This window comes from Procambarus clarkii, chromosome 70, assembly GCF_040958095.1.
Source record: "Procambarus clarkii isolate CNS0578487 chromosome 70, FALCON_Pclarkii_2.0, whole genome shotgun sequence".
NCBI lineage: Eukaryota > Metazoa > Arthropoda > Malacostraca > Decapoda > Cambaridae > Procambarus > Procambarus clarkii.
In genome coordinates, this window is record NC_091219.1 from 20,549,458 (window position 1) to 20,570,860 (window position 21,403).

A 21,403-nucleotide genomic window follows, 5' to 3' on the forward strand; every position below is an offset into this window, starting at 1 on the left:
ACCCAAACACTAGAATACAACTACAACATAATACAATACCTTCTTTGAAAACTAGTTTGCCGTTTTCATCAGGAGCATAACATCCTATGTACTCTTGAAGATCAGTGTGCTCATGGTTGTTAATGCGCACACACACGTTCCCAGAGAGGCAGGCAAGGTAAGTAATTAGGGATGTTTTGCCCACAGAAGTTTCACCTTGTAACAACACTGGAAACCGACCAATGCTCACAATGCGTACGAGATCCTCAAGATTCTTCTGCACAGTTTGTGATTATGTACTGTTAAAATAAACATATATTAGTGAATTCTTACATCATTTTACGAAAGTGATTCAGTCTGCTTTATGTATGTATGTAATTAGCTAGTACTGTACTGCTTCCAGGGGGTTGAGACTTGGCTCTTTGGTCCAGCCTTTCAACTGTCAAGCTACTGGAATACAAGTTCCTGAGCATAGTGTGAGCTCTATAATGTCTACATTTGAAGCTGTGTATGGAGTGAGAGTATGGAGTGTGTGAGTGAGAGTGAGTGAGTGTGTGAAAGTGAGTGAGTGGGTGAAAGTGAGTGAGTGGGTGAAAGTGAGTGAGTGAGTGTGAGAGTGAGTGAGTGTGAGAGTGAGTGTGAGAGTGAGTGAGTGTGAGAGTGAGTGAGTGTGAGAGTGAGTGAGTGTGTGAGTGAGTGAGTGTGAGTGTGTGTGTGTAATTACCTAAGTGTAGTTAAAGGATGAAAGCTACGCTCATGGTGTCCCGTCTCCCCAGTTCTCCGTTATATAACACTTTGAAACTACTGACGGTCTTGGCCTCCACCACCACCTCACCTAACTTGTTCCAACCGTCTACCACTCTGTTTGCGAAAGTGAATTTTCTTATATTTCTTTGGCATCTTTGTTTAACTAGTTAAAATCTATGACCTCTTGTTCTTGAAGTTCCAGGACTCGGGAATTCTTCCCTGTCAATTTTATCGATTCCTGTTACTATTTTGTACGTAGTAATCATATCACCTCTTTTTCTTGTGTCTTCTAGCTTTGGCATATTTAATGCCTCTAATCTCTCCTTGTAGCTCTTCCCCTTCAGTTCTGGGAGCCACTTAGTAGCATGTCTTTGCACCTATTCCTGTTTGTTGATGTGCTGCTTAAGATATGGGCACCACACGATGACTGCATATTCTAGCTTTGGCCTAACGAAAGTCGAGAACAATTTCTTAAGTATTTCCCCATTCATATCTTGAGGTTATCTTGAGATGATTTCGGGGCTTTTTAGTGTCCCCGCGGCCCGGTCCTCGACCAGGCCTCCACCCCCAGGAAGCAGCCTGTGACAGCTGACTAACACCCAGGTACCTATTTTACTGCTAGGTAACAGGGGCATAGGGTGAAAGAAACTGCCCATTGTTTCTTGCCGGCGCCTGGGATCGAACCCAGGACCACAGGATCACAAGTCCCGCGTGCTGTCCGCTCGGCCGACCGGCTCCTTATCCATGTATTTAAAAGCAATTCTGAAGTTAGAAAGTGTGGCATAGGCTCCTCGCACAATATTCTTTATGCGGCCCTCAGGTGATAGTTTTCTATCTAGAACCACCACTAGATCTCTTTCTTTATCAGAATTCTTTAAAGATTTTGTACATTATTTATAAGTTGCGTGGGGCCCAATGTTCTCCTAATTCCACATTCCATAACATGGCATTTATTCACATTAAATTCCATTTGCCAAGTGGTGCTCCGTATACTTATTCTGTCCAGGTCTTCTTGAAGGGCATGACAATCATCTAAGTTTCTTATCCTTACTATTATCTTAGCATCATCAGCAAACATGTTCATATAATTCTGTATTCCATTTGGTAGATCATTTATGTAGACAATGAACATCACCGGTGCAAGAACTGAACCCTGTGGCACTCCACTTGTGACATTTCTCCAGTTCAATACATTGCTTCTGATTACTGCCCTCATTTTTCTATCAAAAAAATTTTCATCCATGTTAGAAGTTTACCTGTCACCCCTCCAATATTTTCCAGTTTCCAAAACAACCTCTTATGTGGAAATCTGTCAAAAATCTTTTTTAGGTCCAAATAGATGTAGTCAACCCAACCATCTCTTTCCTGTAAAATCTCTGTGACTCGATCATAGAAACTGAGTAAATTCAATACACAGGATCTTCCAGATCGAAAACCATACTGTCTGTCTGATATTATATTATTTCTCTCCAGGTGTTCTACCCATTTAGTTTTTTTAGTTTTCCAATATTTTGACTATTACACTTGTCAATGATACAGTTCTATAATTGAGGGGGTCTTCCCTGCTGCCATTTTTGTAGATTGGAACTATGTTAGCCTGTTTCCACACATCTGCTACGACTCCTGTACACAAGGATGTCTGAAAAATCGGCCGAAGTGGTATGCTGAGCTCAACTGCACATTCTCTCAGTGAATGTGAAATTCCATGGTGAAATTCCATCTGTGCCAACTGCTTTATTCTTTATTCACACATTTCCTTTTCATTTTCCGTGTATCTGTCCCACATTATCCACCTCTGAATATTATCCTTTACCTGCAGCTTGCCTTTATGAATTTACAGAAAAGGCCTGGATCTGATTTACATTTGTCTGCTATACCATTCTCAAAGTTCCTCTCTGCCTCTCTCCTTACTGACGTGTAGTTGTTTCTCGCATCTTTGTATCGCTGGTATGTTTGAGGGTTTGGCCTCTTCCTATAATGATTCCATGCTTGTGTCTTTTGATCTCTGGCCCTCTTGCAATTTCTGTTGAACCAATCCTGTTTCCTAGGTCTGCATCTCTGTTTTGGTATGAAGGTTTGTGTGTCTTCATGGTATATTTTGCAAAATATGACATACATCTAATTTACTTCCTTACCTAGCAACAGGTCTGTCCAATTATACCAATGAAAATTTTTTTTAAGTTCCCCATAGCATCCTCTCTTGAAATCGAGTTTAACAACCGTTTCAATGTCCCCATTCTCTATTAGATTATATCGCAAAGTGTATTTAATATCCAATAGGACGTGATCACTCTTTCCCAAGGGAGGAAGGTACTGGATATCAAATACCTCCTCTTCTTTCCTAGTGAATATTAGATCCAGTACTGATGGAACATCCCCTTCCCTCATTCTTGTGGCCTGCTTGATGCGTTAAACAAGATGAGGTTTACAAATCTGCCCAGCCAAATGTCCTCTGTTCTTGATTCGTAGGCCTCCCAGTCTATTGCCTTAAAGTTGAAGTCCCCTGGTACCAACAACCGGGATTTATCTTTGTAAACTCTTACCATAATCTCTCTCATGACCATTATGAGGCCCTCTCGTTTGTCATCCAGTTCTTCCTTTGTTCACATGTTGCTTGCTAGTGGGCTGTAGACATTTAAAATTATCAGCTTATCATCTTGATTTCAGATCTGCAATGCCATTATGTCAATATCTTGAGGGTTTTCAATTATTAACTCTCTTACCTTCAGGTGTTCTTTCACCAGCAGTCACTCCTCCTCCCTTCCTAGTTTTCCTGTCACGTCTCCAAACTGAGTAGCCCCTTGGGAATACGACTTCATTTAAAATATTTTCTTTGTTTCGTCTCTGTTAATGCGACAATATCTGGGACTTTGAGTTTGATTATATCCTTCAACTCCAATATTTCCGATCTCACTCCATCTATGTTGGTATATACTATTTTCAGGAACATGTTCCCCTTCCCTTTGTTCTTTACACCCCCTTTCTTTAATGATTTTGTTGCTTTGTTTTTATGTACCATTTCACAAGCTTTCCAGTCCCTGATACTTTGTAGAAAAAAGAATCTCTATCTTCTTCATTTCTATCCCCATTTAGTCGTTTCGCTTCAATGAGGTTCATTTTCAGCTTTTCTCTTTCCTCCTTTGAGAGTCCTTGTCTTATTGACCATAGTTTGCCATTTTCGTCACATTGCAATTTTCTGGCATTCTATAGCACTTCTATCATATACTTCACTCCATTAAACGTCACCCTTAACGGGCGGTTCTTGTCTTTCTCGTATTTTCCTATTCTCCTAAAATCACTGATATGTTAATTTAAATTTAGGCCTTCTCCTAATCCTACTATTTTTTCTATGATTTTCATCTCTTCTGCTGCTCGGTCCACCCTAGACGAAATTTCCTTCTCTACACATCCAAAAACTATTACGGACTTACTTCTATCTGCAGTGCTTTATACTAATTTACTGTTGGTAACCAGTTCTTTCCTAACTGCTTGCCTAAGATCCGCTTCTTGTGTGTAATTTCTGGTTTTGACTTCCAAGCACACTTCCATAATCGTCTCTTTCTCAACTAGCGCATATGTCTCTTTTTATTTCTTCTTTATACTTTTCTAGTTCTTTATCAGCCTCCTCTATTTGAGTTGTCAATGAAGTTTCTTGGTGCATCTCCTTGCCTAACTCCATGTTAGCCCTCGGCTCCCTTCGAGTTGTTCACCATTCGAGTCTATTTTCTTGTTTATTTCTTCAAATTCCCTACTCTTCACTTTCCATGCCTCATTATCCTTTACCAGTTCCTTGATGTGTTCCTCTTGCATCCTTACCTTATCAGTCAAGCTGGTAATTTCCTTACCTTGCTGGAAAATACTTCCTTTTAAATTACAAAACTCAATCTTGAGACCTTCATTTTCTTGTTCTAATTTAACACTTTCGCACTCTCGGCGCTCAAAAAAAAATAATACCCTAGATGCTTTCGGCGCTCCGCGCGCCTATGCGGTAAGACCGAAAAAGTGTACACTCTTTTTACTGTCCTGACAATAATTGAAGGCGCACGTATTTAAATTTGGTATCACTGTGTTCGCAATGAAATTGTCTATAAGAGCATACCTATAAAATGCCGCCCAAGCATAAGGACTATCAACACCAAATAAAAAACTATTCAGATCACTCGCCAAGAGCGCCAAACAGCAACAAAATGTTTCCACTCTCTTAATGGTTGCGAAGCCTACAGTTGTCCTACATCGCTAATTGTGGTATCATTGGAATCGCAATAAAATTCTCTACACGGACATATGCATATAAATATAGATTTAATGTCGTAGCCCACCCAAAACAATGTGGGAAGTGGCCGATGTGTTACCCGCGGCAGCATATCGGCGAAACTCGCTTTGAAAAGTGTATATTCAATTCACTGTCCTGACATTATTTGTCGATGTATGTATTTCATTTTTGTACCAATGTGCTCGCAATAGAATGTTCTATAAGAACATAAGTATTAAAGGTCACATAAGGATGCGTTCGACCGGCAACATATATAAAAACTACGTCGATTACACTCGTCGTGTCAATAATACAATTGTTTTACCAAGATGATTCACTGCCACACCGTTTTCTTTTATAAGCTGTTCGGCTATTAGAAAAAACGTAAATTTCATGGCAAACATTTGTATACTATTCCCAAGTTGATCGGATAATAAATGGATTTTATACAAATATTTTTCCGATGGACTACAGGCGTCGTCTGTTATGCGGTGACGCATAAAATACGGTGACGACTCATGGATAATCCTAAGCGCGAAAGTGTTAATTACCATTTCTTCATATTTCTTTAGCATGTCCTCAATAATCACTAACCTGTCCAGAAAACCACGTTTCATTGCATCTTGTTGTGAGAAACCTGCAAAGTAAGTAAGTAATTATCAAAAGAAGGCACCAAACCGGGAAGGCTATGTAGCACCATCAAATACGCAAAATAATCAGAGGGCGCTAAATATCACCAAGGATGCCAATACGAGAACAAAAACGCATAAGGCGAACGATATCAAAAGTATCCGAGTCACCAAGAATTCTATCGAGGGACAGGTGACCGCGAGGGGCGGTCGGAAAGCAAGACACACGCTCGTCCTGGAAGTCAGGACATTCAAGAAGGACATGCACGACCGTAAGAGGGACAATGCAACTAGGACAATAAGGAGCAGGGCGGCGCTCCATCAAGTGACCATGGGTTAAGCGAGTATGGCCAATACGCAACCTCGCCAGAGCTGTTTCCCACCGCCGGTTTCGGTGGAAGGAGGACGGCCACGAGGAAACACAACATTTAAGAGTACGTAGCTTGTTACCAGTAACAGACAACCATGAAGCCTGCCAACGGGTAAGGACTGAGGAATGGATAACCGGGTAAAAGTCGGAATACGGAATGCCTTTACGAGAGATGGGACAAGAGCGGACAGCTTCCTTAGCGGCAGCATCCGCACGCTCATTTAAAGACACACCAATATGGCTGGGAACCCAACAAAACTCAACCGACTTAAATTTACTGTGAACGAGAAACAGCCAATGCTGGATCTCGACAACTACTGGATGAACCGGATTAAAGGACCCGAGAGCCATGAGGGCACTACGAGAGTCAACAACAACCACAAAGGAAGACTGACAACGAGAAAGCAGGAGACAAAGAGCATAGAGAATAGCATAAAGTTCCGCTGTAAAGATGCTAGTCTCCGGAGGCAAGCGACACATATAAGTGCGATCAGGAAAAACAACAGAGTAGCCAACACCGTCCGCTGACGTAGACCCATCGGTGAAGACAGAAACGGAGCGGGAGTGAGAAGAAAAGTGCTCGAGGAAAAGGCGTTTTAGAACCGTAGGAGGGGTAAAAGCTTTAGCGATCCGGGTCAAGGAAGTACAAAACCGCGGAAGAGGGACCCTCCACGGGGGCAAAGAAGGAACAACACGAGGAGAAACATCAGAAATACGAACGGAGAGAGAATCCTGTAGGCGAGATAACCGGACAGAAAGAGGGAGGTGGTGAAGAGGAACAGGAACCACAGGAGGGGTAAAAGTTAAAGCACGACAGAGGCGAGAGGAAGGATGTTGCAAGGACCGCGCAAGATAGCGAAGACAGTAGCGATCACGGCGGTCCTGGAGAGACAGGAAGCCAGTGTCAACATACAAGCTAAGGATGGGAGTCGAACGAAAGGCACCAGAACTGAGGCGCAACCCAGTATGGTGCAAAGCATGAAGACGGCGAAGAGTAGAAGGAGAAGCAGACGAGTAAGCAGGGCAACCATAATCGAGCTTAGACAGGACGAGAGAGGAATGTAAAGCAAGGAGAGTGCGCCTATCTGCCCCCCAAGAAGTATGGGACAAGACCCGAAGGAGGGTAAGGGCCTTGAAGCACTCAACACGGAGGTAAGAGATATGGGGAGACCAAGACAAACGAGTGTCAAGGAATAACCCCAAAAGCTTCGCGGAATCTTTGTATTCAAGGGGATGACCATAAAGTGACAAAGAGGGACGAAGAACAACCCGTTTCCGCGTAAAAGTCATGGCACAAGTCTTAGAAGTAGAGAACTTGAAGCCATGACCTGTGGCCCAAGACGACACGGCATCAATTGCAAGTTGAAGCCGGCGTTGAAGGAGAGGCGAATCATCACCCTGACAACAAAGGGTAAGATCATCGACATAGAGAGCGGAGAAGACACCAGAAGGAAGAGAGGAAAGAAGACCATTGAGGGTAACCAGAAAAAGAGTAGTGCTCAGAACACTACCCTGGGGCACACCTTCGTATTGCTGAAAAGAGGGAGAGAGAGCGGTACCAAGGCGCACCCGAAAGGAACGACGAGAGAGGAAGCTGCGGAGAAAGAGAGGGAGACGACCACGAAGGCCAAAAGAATGAAGTTGAGATAGGATATGATAATGCCAAGTGGTGTCGTAAGCCTTTTCTAGGTCAAAAAGGACGGCAACAACGGAGGTCTTCGCAGCAAAAGCAGTACGAATATAGACCTCCAAGTTCACCAGGACATCTGTCGTGCTGCGGCACTTGCGGAAACCAAATTGAGAAGGGGAGAGGAGGTGATGGTGTTCCAGGAACCACATCAGACGAACGTTAACCATACGTTCAAAGAGTTTGCAGACACAACTTGTGAGAGCAATAGGGCGAAAGTCCTTAGGGGAAGTACCCAGAGACCCCGGTTTGCGAACAGGGAGGACAACGGCATCGAGCCAGTCCTCAGGGACTGACGACGACTCCCAGATCCGATTATACAGACTCAGTAAATACTGAGACGTGCTCGGAGGGAGATGGCGAAGCATCTCATAATGAATACCATCGGAGCCCGCCGCCGTAGAACCGCAGAGGGCCAGGGCAGAACGAAGTTCAGAGAGAGAGAAGGGATCATTATAGGGAAGCTGAAGATGAGTGCAGAAATCTAAAGGACGAGACTCAAGGACAGGTTTACGAAGTAGGAAAGATTGGGGAAGATGAAGACCAGAGCTAACAGAAGAAAAGTGGGAACCCAGTTCGGAAGCGACCTGCAACGGGTCCGCCACAAGAGTATCATGGAGGTGAAGGACCGGTGAAACATCGGGAACGAACTTACCCGCTATCTTGCGGATACGCTTCCAGATCTGGGCCAGAGGGGTCTCAGACATAATTGTTGAGACATAAGATGCCCAACAATCACGTTTAGCCGTACGGATGGCCCTACGGGCCACCGCACTCGCTTTCCGAAAGAAAAGAAAAGAATCGGTCGTCTGCCTACGGCGGTGCCTCTTCCAGGCTGCACGCTTACAGCGGACAGCCCGAGCACAGTCCGCATTCCACCAGGGAACGCACTTCTGTGGACCCCGAGAGGAAGAGCGAGGAATAGAGCGGAGGGCAGCGTTGAAGACAGTGTCATGAAAAAGGAGGAGAGCGCGAGAGAGAGGCAGAAGGGAGAGGTCAGAGAGAGCAGCACTGAGGGTAAATAGGGTCCAGTCTGCCTTAGCAAACTGCCACCTAGGGAAAGAGAGGGAAGGGCGAAAAGAGAAAAAGGAAACAAGGATGGGGAAATGATCACTTCCATGGAGGTCATCAAGAACCTGCCACGTGAAATCTAAGTAAAGAGAAGAAGAGCAGAGAGAAAGATCAAGACAAGAAAGGGTGCGAGTCCGAGAGTCCAAATGAGTGGGCTCACCAGAATTCAGAAGAGACAGGGAAGAAGAGAGGAGAAACGGCTCAAGGAGGCGACCCCGGGTATTCGTCAGAACGTCACCCCAAAGAGAATGACGACAATTGAAGTCACCCAGCAGGAGCACAGGCTCCGGCAAGGAGTCTAGGAGGTGTTTCAAATCAGGAAGAGAGAGCGGGACACTCGGGGGGAGATAAATGGAACAAACTGTGTACCATTTCCCCACAAAGATACGAGCAGCAGAACAATGGAGGGGCGAAGGAAAAAGTAAAGGAACAAAGGGAACATCAGCCCGAATCAAGAGAGCAGAAGAATTAGAAGCCCCAGCAATGGCTGGGGGGGAGGGGGGGAGAGAGAAAGGAATAGCCACGAAAACGACCAGGACGAGCACCAAGCATTGGCTCCTGGAGACAGACACAAAGGGGCGAAAACCGCGAAATCAGAAGTTGGAGTTCGAGGAAATTGGCGTAATAACCTCGAACGTTCCATTGAAGAATGGACAACGACGAGAAGAGAAAGGACAAAAACAGAGAACAAGGAAGAAACAAAGGCGAAAGAGCAACAGAGCACGTTAAAGAATATCAGGGTCGGGATCAGGGTCAGCAAAGTCAGGGTTAGGGGGCATGGGTAAACTGAGCAAAGACGGAGGGAAGGAAACGGGAGAACAGATCAGAGGTGGGCGGGCAGGGTCCGGAGGAGGAGGAGGAGGAGGAAGAGGAGGAGACAACGGAGAGGAGCAGTCAAGGACAGCAGCAGGAGGAGGGGGAGTAGAAAGAGGGGAGCGCACCCCAGCAAGAGCAGCAACCGAAAGGGAAGCAGGGGCCAAAGAAACCTCCATAGCAGGAACAGGGGGCGCAAGCACTGAAACAGGAGGGGAAGGAGCAACAGAGCCAGAAGGAGCTGAGGAAGAAAGCGAAGCCTTCTTACCCGCCGGGGAAGAGGAAGGAGAGGAGCCAGGCTTACGCTTCTGACTTAAAGAGACCGGTGTCCCAGCAACTACGTACCGGGCAACGGATTCCAGTGTCTCAGCAGGAGAAGCCGAACGAGAGCACACACGACGGCCGGTAGGAGAGCGATGGACATCAGCCCGCACCGACAGGCGGCGGGGAGAGTCAAGAGACGGAGGGGAAGGATGGGAAGGAGGAACGGAGGGAGACGAGGAAGAAGACACAAGAGACACGACAGACCGGGTAGAAGGAAGGGGAACCCCAGACAGAGGACCAGGAGGAGGATCCTTCGGGAGAGAACCCAAAGGAACAGAGGAGGGGGCAGTGGGCGCATCAGGGTCCAAGGCCCGGAAACGGTTGTGAGTCTGAGGAAGGCGGGAAGGACGAGGAGAGGAAGAGCGCAACACGCGAGCATAAGAGATATTAGCATAAGGCGGGAGCCGGCGAACCTGGCGCCTCGCCTCAGGAAAAGATAAACGCTCCCGGTGCTTCAGGTTGAGGACGGCTGCCTCAAGCTTGTAATGGACACACACACGGGAGAAGGTAGGATGGGCCTCACCGCAGTTGAGGCAACGAGCCTGGGGAGAAGTGCACTCCGACTTAGAGTGACCTTCGCCACCACACAAAGGACAGAGAGAGACAGTCCCGGAGCAGCGGAGGGCACCATGCCCAAACCTCCAGCACTTGTTGCAGAGCCGAGGAGAAGGAATGTACTCCTGGACAGAGAACCTGGCACCAGCAAGAATGACAGAGGGTGGAAGGGTCCTACCATCAAAGGTAATCTTCACAACCTGGAGGGGTTGACGGCGACTACCACGAGGGGGACGAGTAAACGTGTCCACCTGGAGAATAGAATGGCCCTGGGCAGCGAGGATATGTCGAATATCGTCGTGGCAGTCGCGCAGGTCCCGAACACCGGTCGCAACATGGGGCGGGAGCAAAATAGTGCCAACACTGGCATTCAACTGAGTGTTCTTCGAGACCCGAACGGGGGTCTCGCCAAGGCAGGATAAGGCAGCCAAGCGGGAAGCAGCATCCTGAGAAGGAGCAGCAACGACACGTGTACCGAGACGAGTGGGGTTGAAAGTAATGGAGGCATCCACGGAATCAATGAGATGCCGATGGAGGGAGAAATCGTCAGGAGGCGCAGAATCAAGAGGGAGAAGATCAAAATATTTGGCCCACGAAGCGGGACCAAACAAGGCTTGATAGGTAGCAGAACTGGAAGGAATCGAGCGAGGGCGGCCGTCACGAGGACGGCGGTGAGAACCCCCAGAGAGAGAGGGGTTAAAAGGCGCAGTAGTTACAACTAGAGAAGAAGCCGCGCCAGGGGACGAGGTAGTCACCACTGGGGGCTTGGGGCTCGACCCAACCACAGAGGAGGGAGGGGAGCCAGGGGAAGGAGTCAGAGAGGCCAAAGGAGGAGCAAGGTCGGGGCCCAATGCAGCGGAGGCTACAGAGCCCGGTCTTCCAATACGGACCGACTCGGGGGCTTGGTCGCCCACCCCACGAGCCTGAGAAGGTAAGCCAGAAGCAGCCGAAACAGGGGTTATCATCTTGACGAAAAGAAGAATTCACTCACGAATGTGCCCCCACACCCACCATGGAGCCACAATTAGAGGCAGGACACCCAACAAGAAGCTATCGCCGATCTTGTCGGGGCCTCCTAGGGGTGCGTCGTGAGTATACGCCCCACAAACACCACCTTAAGAAACCGACAGTCCGTCGAGATCGGGTTCAGTGACGAAGTGGGGATTGACAATAAAAGGTTCCCCTCGCTCTCGACGTCGGGTACTGCAGTTCTACGGGTGCATGAGTATGCCTCCTCAAGCACCCGGGCGTCAAAATAGAAGAAGTCCATGGAAGAACCAGAACGAGCAAAAGGTCGGCAGGAAACGGCAAGCAGATAGGAGAAGAGGGGGGAGAAAAACGAAACAGAAGGAAAAGGAAAAGGTGCCCAGCAGAATTGGAGAGGACGGCAGCAGGAGCACAAGGCTAGAAAAGGACAGAGGACTGTCCTAAGGAGCATCACACTCCGGCAGCCGCCCACGAAGCCCCCACACGGCGACAACGAGCTGAGCGGGGAGGGGGTTTAGAGTAACAAGAATCGGAACTGTCTAATTTTTTTCATCTGTTTTGCTCTAATTTGGGCTGGGAATAGTGTGTACTGTATTCCTAACAAACCAAATAAAAAAGAAATGCCTTTTCAAAATTATAACAGTGGAGAATTCTGAAACATGTCTGTTTTCTGGCACAACTTGTAGAAAGATCCGTATTTAGTATCAAGTGATGCTCAAGAGAACCCCATCAGCTATGATATCACAACTAACTCCATCACAAAGAACCAACAAAGACCAAGGACCAAGGGAAATGAATGGGCCAAGGTTGAAGAAGTAATTATCATGCTGAGATTGACAACCATGATGAAAGTAAGATTTGAAGGAATCTCCATGGCACAAAAAGCCCTCAGCCAAAATATTCACTGCTACTACTGTAACAAACTAGCACAAAAATAGTGACAGGAATCAACAAATCTAATAGGGAAGAATTCTTGAGATCTGGAACAAGAGGTCATAGATTTAAGCTAACTAAACAGAGCTGCCAAAGAAATACAAGAAAATTCACTTTCACAGAGTGATAGACAATTGGAACAAATGAGGTGGTGGTGGTGGAGGCCAAAACTGTCATTAGTTTCAAAGCATTATATGACAGTCATGGGAAGATGGGACACCATGCTTGTAACTCTAATCCTGAAACATCACTTAGGTAATTACACTTACATGTTTATGTACTTACACATACACACACAGTCACATGCACTATTATACCCTTCAGACACAGGCCTCCTCACATCAGTGACAAAAACCCATTGCACTACCCAGGAAAGTGGAAAATCTTGAAAGGAAACCCTCAAAAGAGGACATCAAAAGCCCAGAAAAGAAGCTAAACTCTGGTGGTTGAGGTTTGCTCTTGTTCTAGGAAAGGAGACTTCGAAAGAAAGCCAAAACAGCCCAAGATCAGCGGACATTTGAGGCAACCAGAATATACAGTGCGGTGGTTAAGTGCAGTTGTCTCAAAACTGAATGGCCCAGGGTTCAATTCCGTAGCAGAGCGAGACATTTTGTGTCCATTATCTTACACCCGATACTTTAGATTTTTATGAACGAACCATCAGGTTATTTCAGGTTGGATTTAATTCTCCAGTGTCTACCTAGCACAAATATGGCCTCGCAGGGATGTTCAAAAGCTTTCCTATCGTACCAATGCAGAATGTTGACGTACTTTTAACTTTCACGATTCTGTACAAATGGTTCATGAAGGATCTTACTTATTAACATAGCAACCAAGTGAGATAGCTCTGAAGAATAAACCCAGGAAAAGTGGGCAACAATATACAAAATGAACCATTAAATCTTCAAAATTTGCTTTGCAAACAAAAATGTCCCATTTGAAGTTATATTTTTTAAAGATGCTCAATTATTAATTTACTGGTATGTACCCTGAAGCATGCATCAAAATTGAAGTCAGGCAGATCAAATTGGCAAGGTCAAATACAAATAATTACCCACTTCCAACAAATGGTGAACCTGACATTTTTTATCTACTGTATTATTAATCATAATTATAATAAATCTTTGTGCAATTATTTTGAATTTTCTTCAATATATTTTGTCTCATTTAATTTTCCACTTATTAAACAATTAATCCATTAAAAGAAGTTTCAAGAAGAGGTAAACTAATAAGAATAATGAGCTGGTTAAAATGAAAACTTCTTATCCTGCTCATTTTGCAGGAAGCATATATCTGAAAACATTATCAATAAATTATTAATTATGCCTTTAAGAGGTTGTCAACGTCTACACACAACACTGGCAGAAAGTTATGCAAGTGCACCTCATTATAAAGATATTTATGCTATAACAGGTAAATGTAAATAAATTATATAAAGCATAACTGGTTCACTAGTTAAATAATAAAAATAATTACCCGTAGTTTAAAACTTTAAATACATACCGGTAATTCATAAATAAATTATAATCTAGATATAACTAACACTGTATTGCTTATCATAGGGTGAACTTCTTGTATTTTTAATATAAAACACTGTTAATGGGTTATGTTTGACATCCATCATGCACTGTATACACAGAAACATAGATGACAGTAAATTTTAAGTACTGTCACTATACTGTTTACTCATCATAAAACAAGTAACTATCACAGAACACTAATGCTACATTCTTGTTTCTTAATGGCCCCCACATACCCATTTTAAGTTACTTTCACTGTTAACATTCTTGGTTTCTCTTACAGAACGGTGCTGGCACTGACAAGCATATGCTCGAATCCCACGCTGAGAATCCAGACGAGCTCTCAAGCGACTGATGTCGGGGTAATTATTACGGAGAAAGAGATAATGTGTTTTCTCGGCCCAGGCAAATCCATCAATCAATATTACAAAGGAGTCGCACAAAACACACCGAAGCTTATCACATGCTCTGGAATGAAGAATTACATTACTGTGCATAAGTTGGTTTACTGCATTTTAATAAAATAATCATAAAAAAAAAAAAAACAATTGTAGGGGCACTAAATGCACAGCAGCACATATAGCAGAGTATATTATATTCATGCAGTTAATATGATATTACTCTAAGTTTAAACAGTAATTTTTTAACAATGTGATGATTTATTTCACATATTAAAGATGATGCTTCAATAATTCCTTAAAAATTAGAAAGTATTTGTATCTGAGAACCTAAATTGTTGGGTTTCCTTACAACAATCAATTGACAACATCCTTGCACATTTTACACACTTCTAATACATAAACAAGACTTTTTAATACAAAAATAATACACTAAAAATATAAAACACTGGAACTTCACTAGTTATATTCAGACCGAATCTGGATTGCACACCTTAGTAGCAGTTACCTACTGAGGTACAGCAGCATATGTTTACAAATATGCAGATACAGTACTGTACATTAATCCTTAAACTGCTTCTGTTGTTCTCAAATGACCCATGGTGCTCCTGTGTTGTGAATGATTTAAAGTGCCTCTTAATATTCAAAGTTCCTAAATAATCTATGTGAATGTCATTGTACATTAGAGACCTCTGGCATTTGTTTGCCATATTGGGAAAAAATCTCGAAGCCTTAGCTACCTTCCTATGTATTATTAAAAAAGAGTGGCACCATTTCCAGTGAATCACCAGCCATTTACCAACACATCTGCCAGGAAACATTCATGCTATGCAAAATTTCCTTAATTTTTATTGGCCAAGAAGACATGTGCGATAAAGAGAATTCTATTACCGGGTAATTTTCACAATATGATGCCATCAACATTTCTTCACTTCACTATGGTCACACTAAAATACTGTAATTATAATTTTTGAAAAATTTCCCAACATTATAAATATATGTTTTTTGATATGAAAAGAGTAAGAATTTTTTTATAATTTTCTTGTGCACACTTAGAGACAGACATAAAAAAAACCCAGCGTTGAATATAATGAAACGCCATTTTCTGGGTGAGTCCCGGAGGCTCCCCGGAGCTATCCCAGGCTGATATGCTAATGTCAGACTTTGGCATCAGTCATGTGTATGGAGTTCTTAGGCCTACCGGGGACCACGGCCAGAACCGGGCCCCCTCAGAGAGGCAAGGGGAGCAATGGCCTATAGAAGCCCCTATGTGGTTGGAAGCATTCTATGTCTGCCATCGACCAGAACAGGCACCCAGAAAGGTAAGCGCCTCAAAACAAACCCCTATTCTGGTTAAAATTGCTACCAAAAACCGAACTAGTGGATAGAACTCCCCAACCGAAAACAAGCAAACTAGTGTGACGTCACACACCGCTGCGCCGCTGTCTGCGCAGCTCCCCCCTCCCCGGGAGGGGGAAGGGGGAGCCCCAGACCCCCGTGCCGGCTACCCACACCTCAGTTCTTGAGGCTGGATGTCAAAAACGCGAAAAACCGCCGACCGGAGGGAGGGAGGGATGCCGGGGAGCCTCCGGGACTCACCCAGAAAATGGCGTTTCATTACATTCAACGCTGGTTTTGTGGGGGGAGCCCCGTCGGCTCCCCGGAGCTAACTACCCACAGACAGAAAAAAGAGGGACTTACCCGGGAGACGGTCGTTGCTCACTCCTCAACTCGAAGCCAAGACAACTGGCTGCAACCACCGACCCAAAGCAACACAGGCCCAACGAGGCCCTGGGACATTCACAAGGTAACGAGCAGCCAGGACCCTGTTCGACCGCCAAAATCCCCGCGTCCGAATATTAGACCAAGACATATTCCCAAAGACGGCAGCAAGAGCCGCGAACTTATGAACGTCATGGGCACGGGGATAGACCGCAGGCTGGCTGGACTTAATAACCCTGCGGACGACCTGAGAGACCCGAACCCGCGAACAGGGAAGAAGGGAAACCGGATCAACCCACAGCGCGTCCCCGGACACAGAAGCTGCGGCGCGCAAATAACGGCGAAGCGCCGCAACCGGACACAAAACATGATGCACCCCCGGCCTGACCAACCAAGCATCAACCACCCATGGACCCCTCCGGAAAGCAGCAGTCTCATTCTTCGCCAGAAAAGAAGGAGACGGCTGCAAACGAACAAAACAATCACCACGACCAAAAGAGCAGAAACCCCTGCGCCGGAGAGCATGAAGCTCCCCTACCCGACCCCCAGAGGCCAAAGCCAACAAAAAAAGTGCCTTGGAAAAACAATCCTGGACCGAAGGGGCCACAACGAAACGAGGAGATGAAAGGAAAGCGAGCACTCTGTCCAAAGACCAGGACGGCTCAGGCGACGCATGAGCAGGCCGGAGGTGAAACAATGCATGAGACAGCTTGCGAAACGGCGCAGACGTAACATCGATACCGAAAGCAAGCTGAAGCGGCTCCGCCAGCGCCGCACGATACGAAGCGACAGTGTTAGGCATAAGATGACGGTCCTGAAACAACCACGAGAGAAAGGACAAGACCACCCGAACAGACAAGGAACTAACACGACGAAGACGCAAAAAGAAACGGAAGGACCGCCAGGAAACTTCATACTGCCGCCGAGAAGAAGCCCTCAGGTGGGACACCAACAAGGAGGCCACCTGATCACCATAGAGATGATGATAGACTCGAGTCAAAAAAACCATACGCGAAGACTCGAGGAGAAGATCGAACCAGCCACGTGACATACCGGCCCGATCTGCTGAAAGAGGCGGAGCCGCGGGAAAACCCTCAGGTTCGTACACCGAGCAACCAGCGCCTGAAACCAAGGCTGGACCGGCCACCAAGGGGCCAGAAGGACAACTCTCCCCTGGTAAATCTCTAAGCGAGTCAGGACCTGGAGCAACTGCCGAACCGGGGGAAAGAGGTACAGAAACCCCCACCTCGACCAGTCTAGCCGAAAGGCATCGACCCCGACGGCCTCGCGATCGGGGAAAGGCGCCGCAACCACGCCGACGCGAAGAGGCCCATTTCGGGGCGCCCAAACGTCTGGCAAAGCCAACGGAAGGACTCGTCGTCGACCGTCCACTCCGTGGAGAGGGGAACGAAGCGAGACAGGGCGTCGGCCAAGACGTTGGACACGTCCCGTACGTGAACCGCCAGGAGAGCCAAACCCCGAGAACTCAGCAGACGAGTCACCCGAAGCGACCAACCCCAAAGAGACAAGCACCGCATCGAACCCCCGCGGTTCAGGCAATGAACCACCGGAGAGCAGTCCGAATGGAACCGAATCGTCGATCCGCGGGCCACCCGAATCCTCCCCAGAGCAAACCACACTGCCGCGAACTCCCGCACCGTGCTGTGAGCTCGACGGAAGGATGGACCCCAACGCCCCTGGCCGGCCTGGTGAGCACTGGTCACAAAACACCAGCCGAGAAACGACGCATCCGTGTACACATCGAGCGAGGGCTCGGGTAGGCGCCAAGGCACTGAACCCCGAAAAACCCGAAGAGGAAGCCGGTGACGCAGCAACCGACGCAAGGCCCCCGGGGGTCTAACTCTGCGATCGCGAGAGAGGCGGAAGGGGGAACCCCGAAGGAACCAGAACAGCCGTCGAAGCCAAACCCGACCCGGCGGGTAGACCACCATCGCGAAGTTCAAGCTCCCGCACAGCCCCTCGAGCAACCGCCGGGTGACCCTAGGGCCTTCCAGAAACAGACGAAGGCGGGACCGCAGATGCAGGAGAGACTCCGGAGGGAGAGACAAGGAGGCGGTTCGAGAGTCCCAAACGAGACCCAGCCAAGTCCGAACCTGAGAGGGAACCAGATGGGACTTCCTCCAGTTCACCAAGAACCCGAACTCGGCGAGCTGGGAAAGAACCAAATCCCTGGCTAGCAAGCAAGATGACTGGCTGGGAGCCCAAACCAGCCAGTCGTCGAGGTAGGCCAACACCCGAACACCTAGGAGACGCAAACGAGCCACCACAACCCGTGTAAGGCGCGTGAACACGCGAGGTGCCAGGTTCAACCCGAACGGGAGACAACGAAAGCGGGAACGCAGACGCCCCACAACAAAACCGAGCCAGTCCCTGAACCGCGGATGAATCGGGACATGCCAATAAGTGTCTTGGAGGTCCAGGGACACCATCCAAGCTCCCGGCTCCAAGAGGAGCCGAACCTGAGACAGCGTAGTCATCCGAAAGGAGGGGCAATGAACCCAGGGGTTCAGACGGGACAAGTCCAGAATGAACCGCAGGTCTGCGCAGTCCCGTTTCGGAACCTGAAATAGACGGGAAACCCATCTGAGGGACGACGTCGCCCAAGCGTACCCACTCCAAGACGACTCGACAGAGTGCAGGGGAAGAAACCTGCCCTGCCAGCCCCGACCCCCCAAAAGGGGGGAGGGGCCACCCAACGCCACCGCAGGCCGCGAGACACGACCCGAAAGGCCCACGAATCATGGGACCAGGCGTGGGTGAACAGTGCAAGCCGCCCCCCCATCGCCCCGTCAAGGGGGCAAACCGCGAAAGCGCCGGCGATCCTTACGAGACCCAGAACCCCGCACAGCGCGAACACCGCGCCGACCAGACGAGGGAGGGTCCGCAGGAGCCAACCCCGAACCTGACACCAGAGGCCTACCACGACGAGAGGAACCCCGAGCCCTGGCACGACCTTTCCGGGAAGACCCACCCCGGGACCCCCGGAAAACCAACAAGTCCAACATCGGACGACAAGCCGCCGACGCAGCCTGAATAAACTGTGCCACGGCCGACTCCGCAAACAGGAGAGGACAAAAAGGTGAAGAACGCCTAAGAGCCAGAGCCCAAGCAGATTCCACAGAGGAACCCAGCACCGCCTGCCGACACGCGAGATGGGAAGCATAAAACAGGGAAACCGCATCCCGCAAAATCGACGTGAACAGCTTCAACAAGGCAGCCGACGAATGCGCAGCCGAGGACAAGGTGCCGGACCCCGGGACGGACCGAAGCGTCCCCACATCCTCTACGAGCCAATCCGAAGACAGCTCCAGGAGGGAAAAGAACCGCAAGGCCAAACTCAGAAGGCCCTGGGCGCGCAAGTCCTCCGCAACGAGCGCCGCCAAAAGGGAGGGAACCTGCACATGGAGCTGAATAACGCCCACATCGCAGGGAAGGGCAGGGGCAAACAAGCACTCATTCAGGTACTCAAGTTCGCCCCCGAGGAAAACCTGAAGCACCGTGGAAGCTTCCCGCCACTCCATCGTGCGGGAACGACAGAAGGAATGCCAGGAATCCAGACCAAACAAGGGGTAGTCTGCTAGCCAGGACGACTCCGGAACCTCGTAACGGAGCCAGAAAGGGAACGAAGTCCCAAACCTGAACGTGGACGGATCCATTTCCGAGGCATAATCCGGGTCACGCAGGAGGTAAGCTGCAAAGGCCGCTCGCACCACACCAGGTTGGATGCGATAAGCCGAAAACCTCCGGAAGGACGGAACCGACGTACTCGGGGGAACACGGAACTGAACCCCGGGAGGGGCCGACACCAAATCCAACTCGTATGCAGAGGGGGGAAAAGAAAACCCCACTCCTTGTAACAATAAGCCCCGCTCAGTGGGAAGAAAAACCCAGGCAGGGTCCAGCGGGGCCCAAGGCCCCCAAGTCAGCCCCTCCCCAGCCTCGAGGTCCTTCACCACAGGACCTGAGGCCGAGTCCTCTCCCCAAGCCCCGACCCCACAAGACAAGGACGGAGCAGCCGGAAAAGCTGGAAAAAGGGGGGCCCACTGGTCAGACCCTGAAGCTTCGGCCGGGAGACAAGACTCGAATGCCTCTGCCGCCCCCCCCCGGAAGGGGCACCCCCGAAGCTGCCCGAGTCTCGAGATCAAGTAACCCCTGCTCCGACCCCGAAACCCTCAGACGCTTCGGGGCCGGAAGCAGGGGCGGGGGACCAGAACGAACTGAAGGGGAAGAACGAGGAGGTGCGGACTGAACCAGGATCAAAGTGACCCCCACCCCCAAGTCCGGGTCTCGAAAAGCAAAGCGGGGCAGCCCCGGGGCATCCGGGGAAGCAACCGACCGAGCGCGTTGCAACAGACGAAACCTAGACTGCAACGCATGCGCCGCCTGTACCCGAATAGAATCATCAGAGGATTGGGTAAATTGAGTCACAAGCAAGCAGCAACACTCACAGGACTCAGGGTCGAAAGTATGACCAACCCAACAGGCAGCGTGGCAGAGGCAAAAACAATGAGGGTCACCCTGACACAAGGGGACCGAGCAACCCTCAAACTCACACACAGCGAGTGGGGACTCCGGGGTCACATCCATCGGACCCACGTGCCCCCTAGGGGATTCCCAGGGTCCTGAGCGTTTACTTTAAGAGGACTCGCGCTCAGGTAGTCCCAGGCAGGGTGCTGCAAACCGGCACCCAAAACTACCAAGCAAACTTCTAAAGCTGAACCCCAGGGACGTGTACACTCACGGGGACCTAGCAGGGGGCGCCACCGAGGAGAACAGTGGAAGGGCAAAAACAAACTGAATAAAATGATAGAACCCCCCACCAGGCAAAAAGAAAAAGAAAAACAAAACCCCGCAAGAGGACAGCGAACCCCAAGGAACAGAGCCGGCCGCGATGTCGGGAAATACAAGCTGAGCAGCACCCTGCGCCCCTACCAGTGCAAACTGCCTCTTACCTGCCGGTAACAAGGGAGAACAGAACACCAAAGAGCCCAACAGGCGGCCGAAAAACCGAAAGGTAAAACGGACCAGCAGAGGCAGACCCCGAGGAGCCTGTGGAAGGTGGCCCCAAGCCCCAAGGGCAGTACTTACAGGGCACCTAGGGAAGGCAGCCCTAGGCGCATGCAGCCCGAGTACTGAAGATAACTCCTGGCTCTCGCACCCACAAAACTAACACCACACGCAAAGCACAGTGCAGTAGCGACACCGGAGCCAGAGCACACGACCATAGCCTATAGCATCAGCCTCAAGAACTGAGGTGTGGGTAGCCGGCGCGGGGGGTCTGGGGCTCCCCCTTCCCCCTCCCGGGGAGGGGGGAGCTGCGCAGACAGCGGCGCGGCGGTGTGTGACGTCACACTAGTTTGCTTGTTTTCGGTTGGGGAGTTCTATCCACTAGTTC

General features: G+C 48.6%; 1 protein-coding gene across 1 annotated transcript in view; it reads right to left on the minus strand.

The window, feature by feature from the left end:
• Positions 1–271, minus strand: part of LOC123750794 (midasin-like) — a gene marked incomplete at its 5' end in the record, with an annotated part of 90,474 nt that extends 90,203 nt beyond the window's left edge. Inside the window, 1 exon segment of the mRNA XM_069311529.1 lies at positions 40–271. Coding sequence (XP_069167630.1) covers positions 40–271 — 232 coding nt within the window.
• Positions 272–21,403: the final 21,132 nt, after the last annotated feature.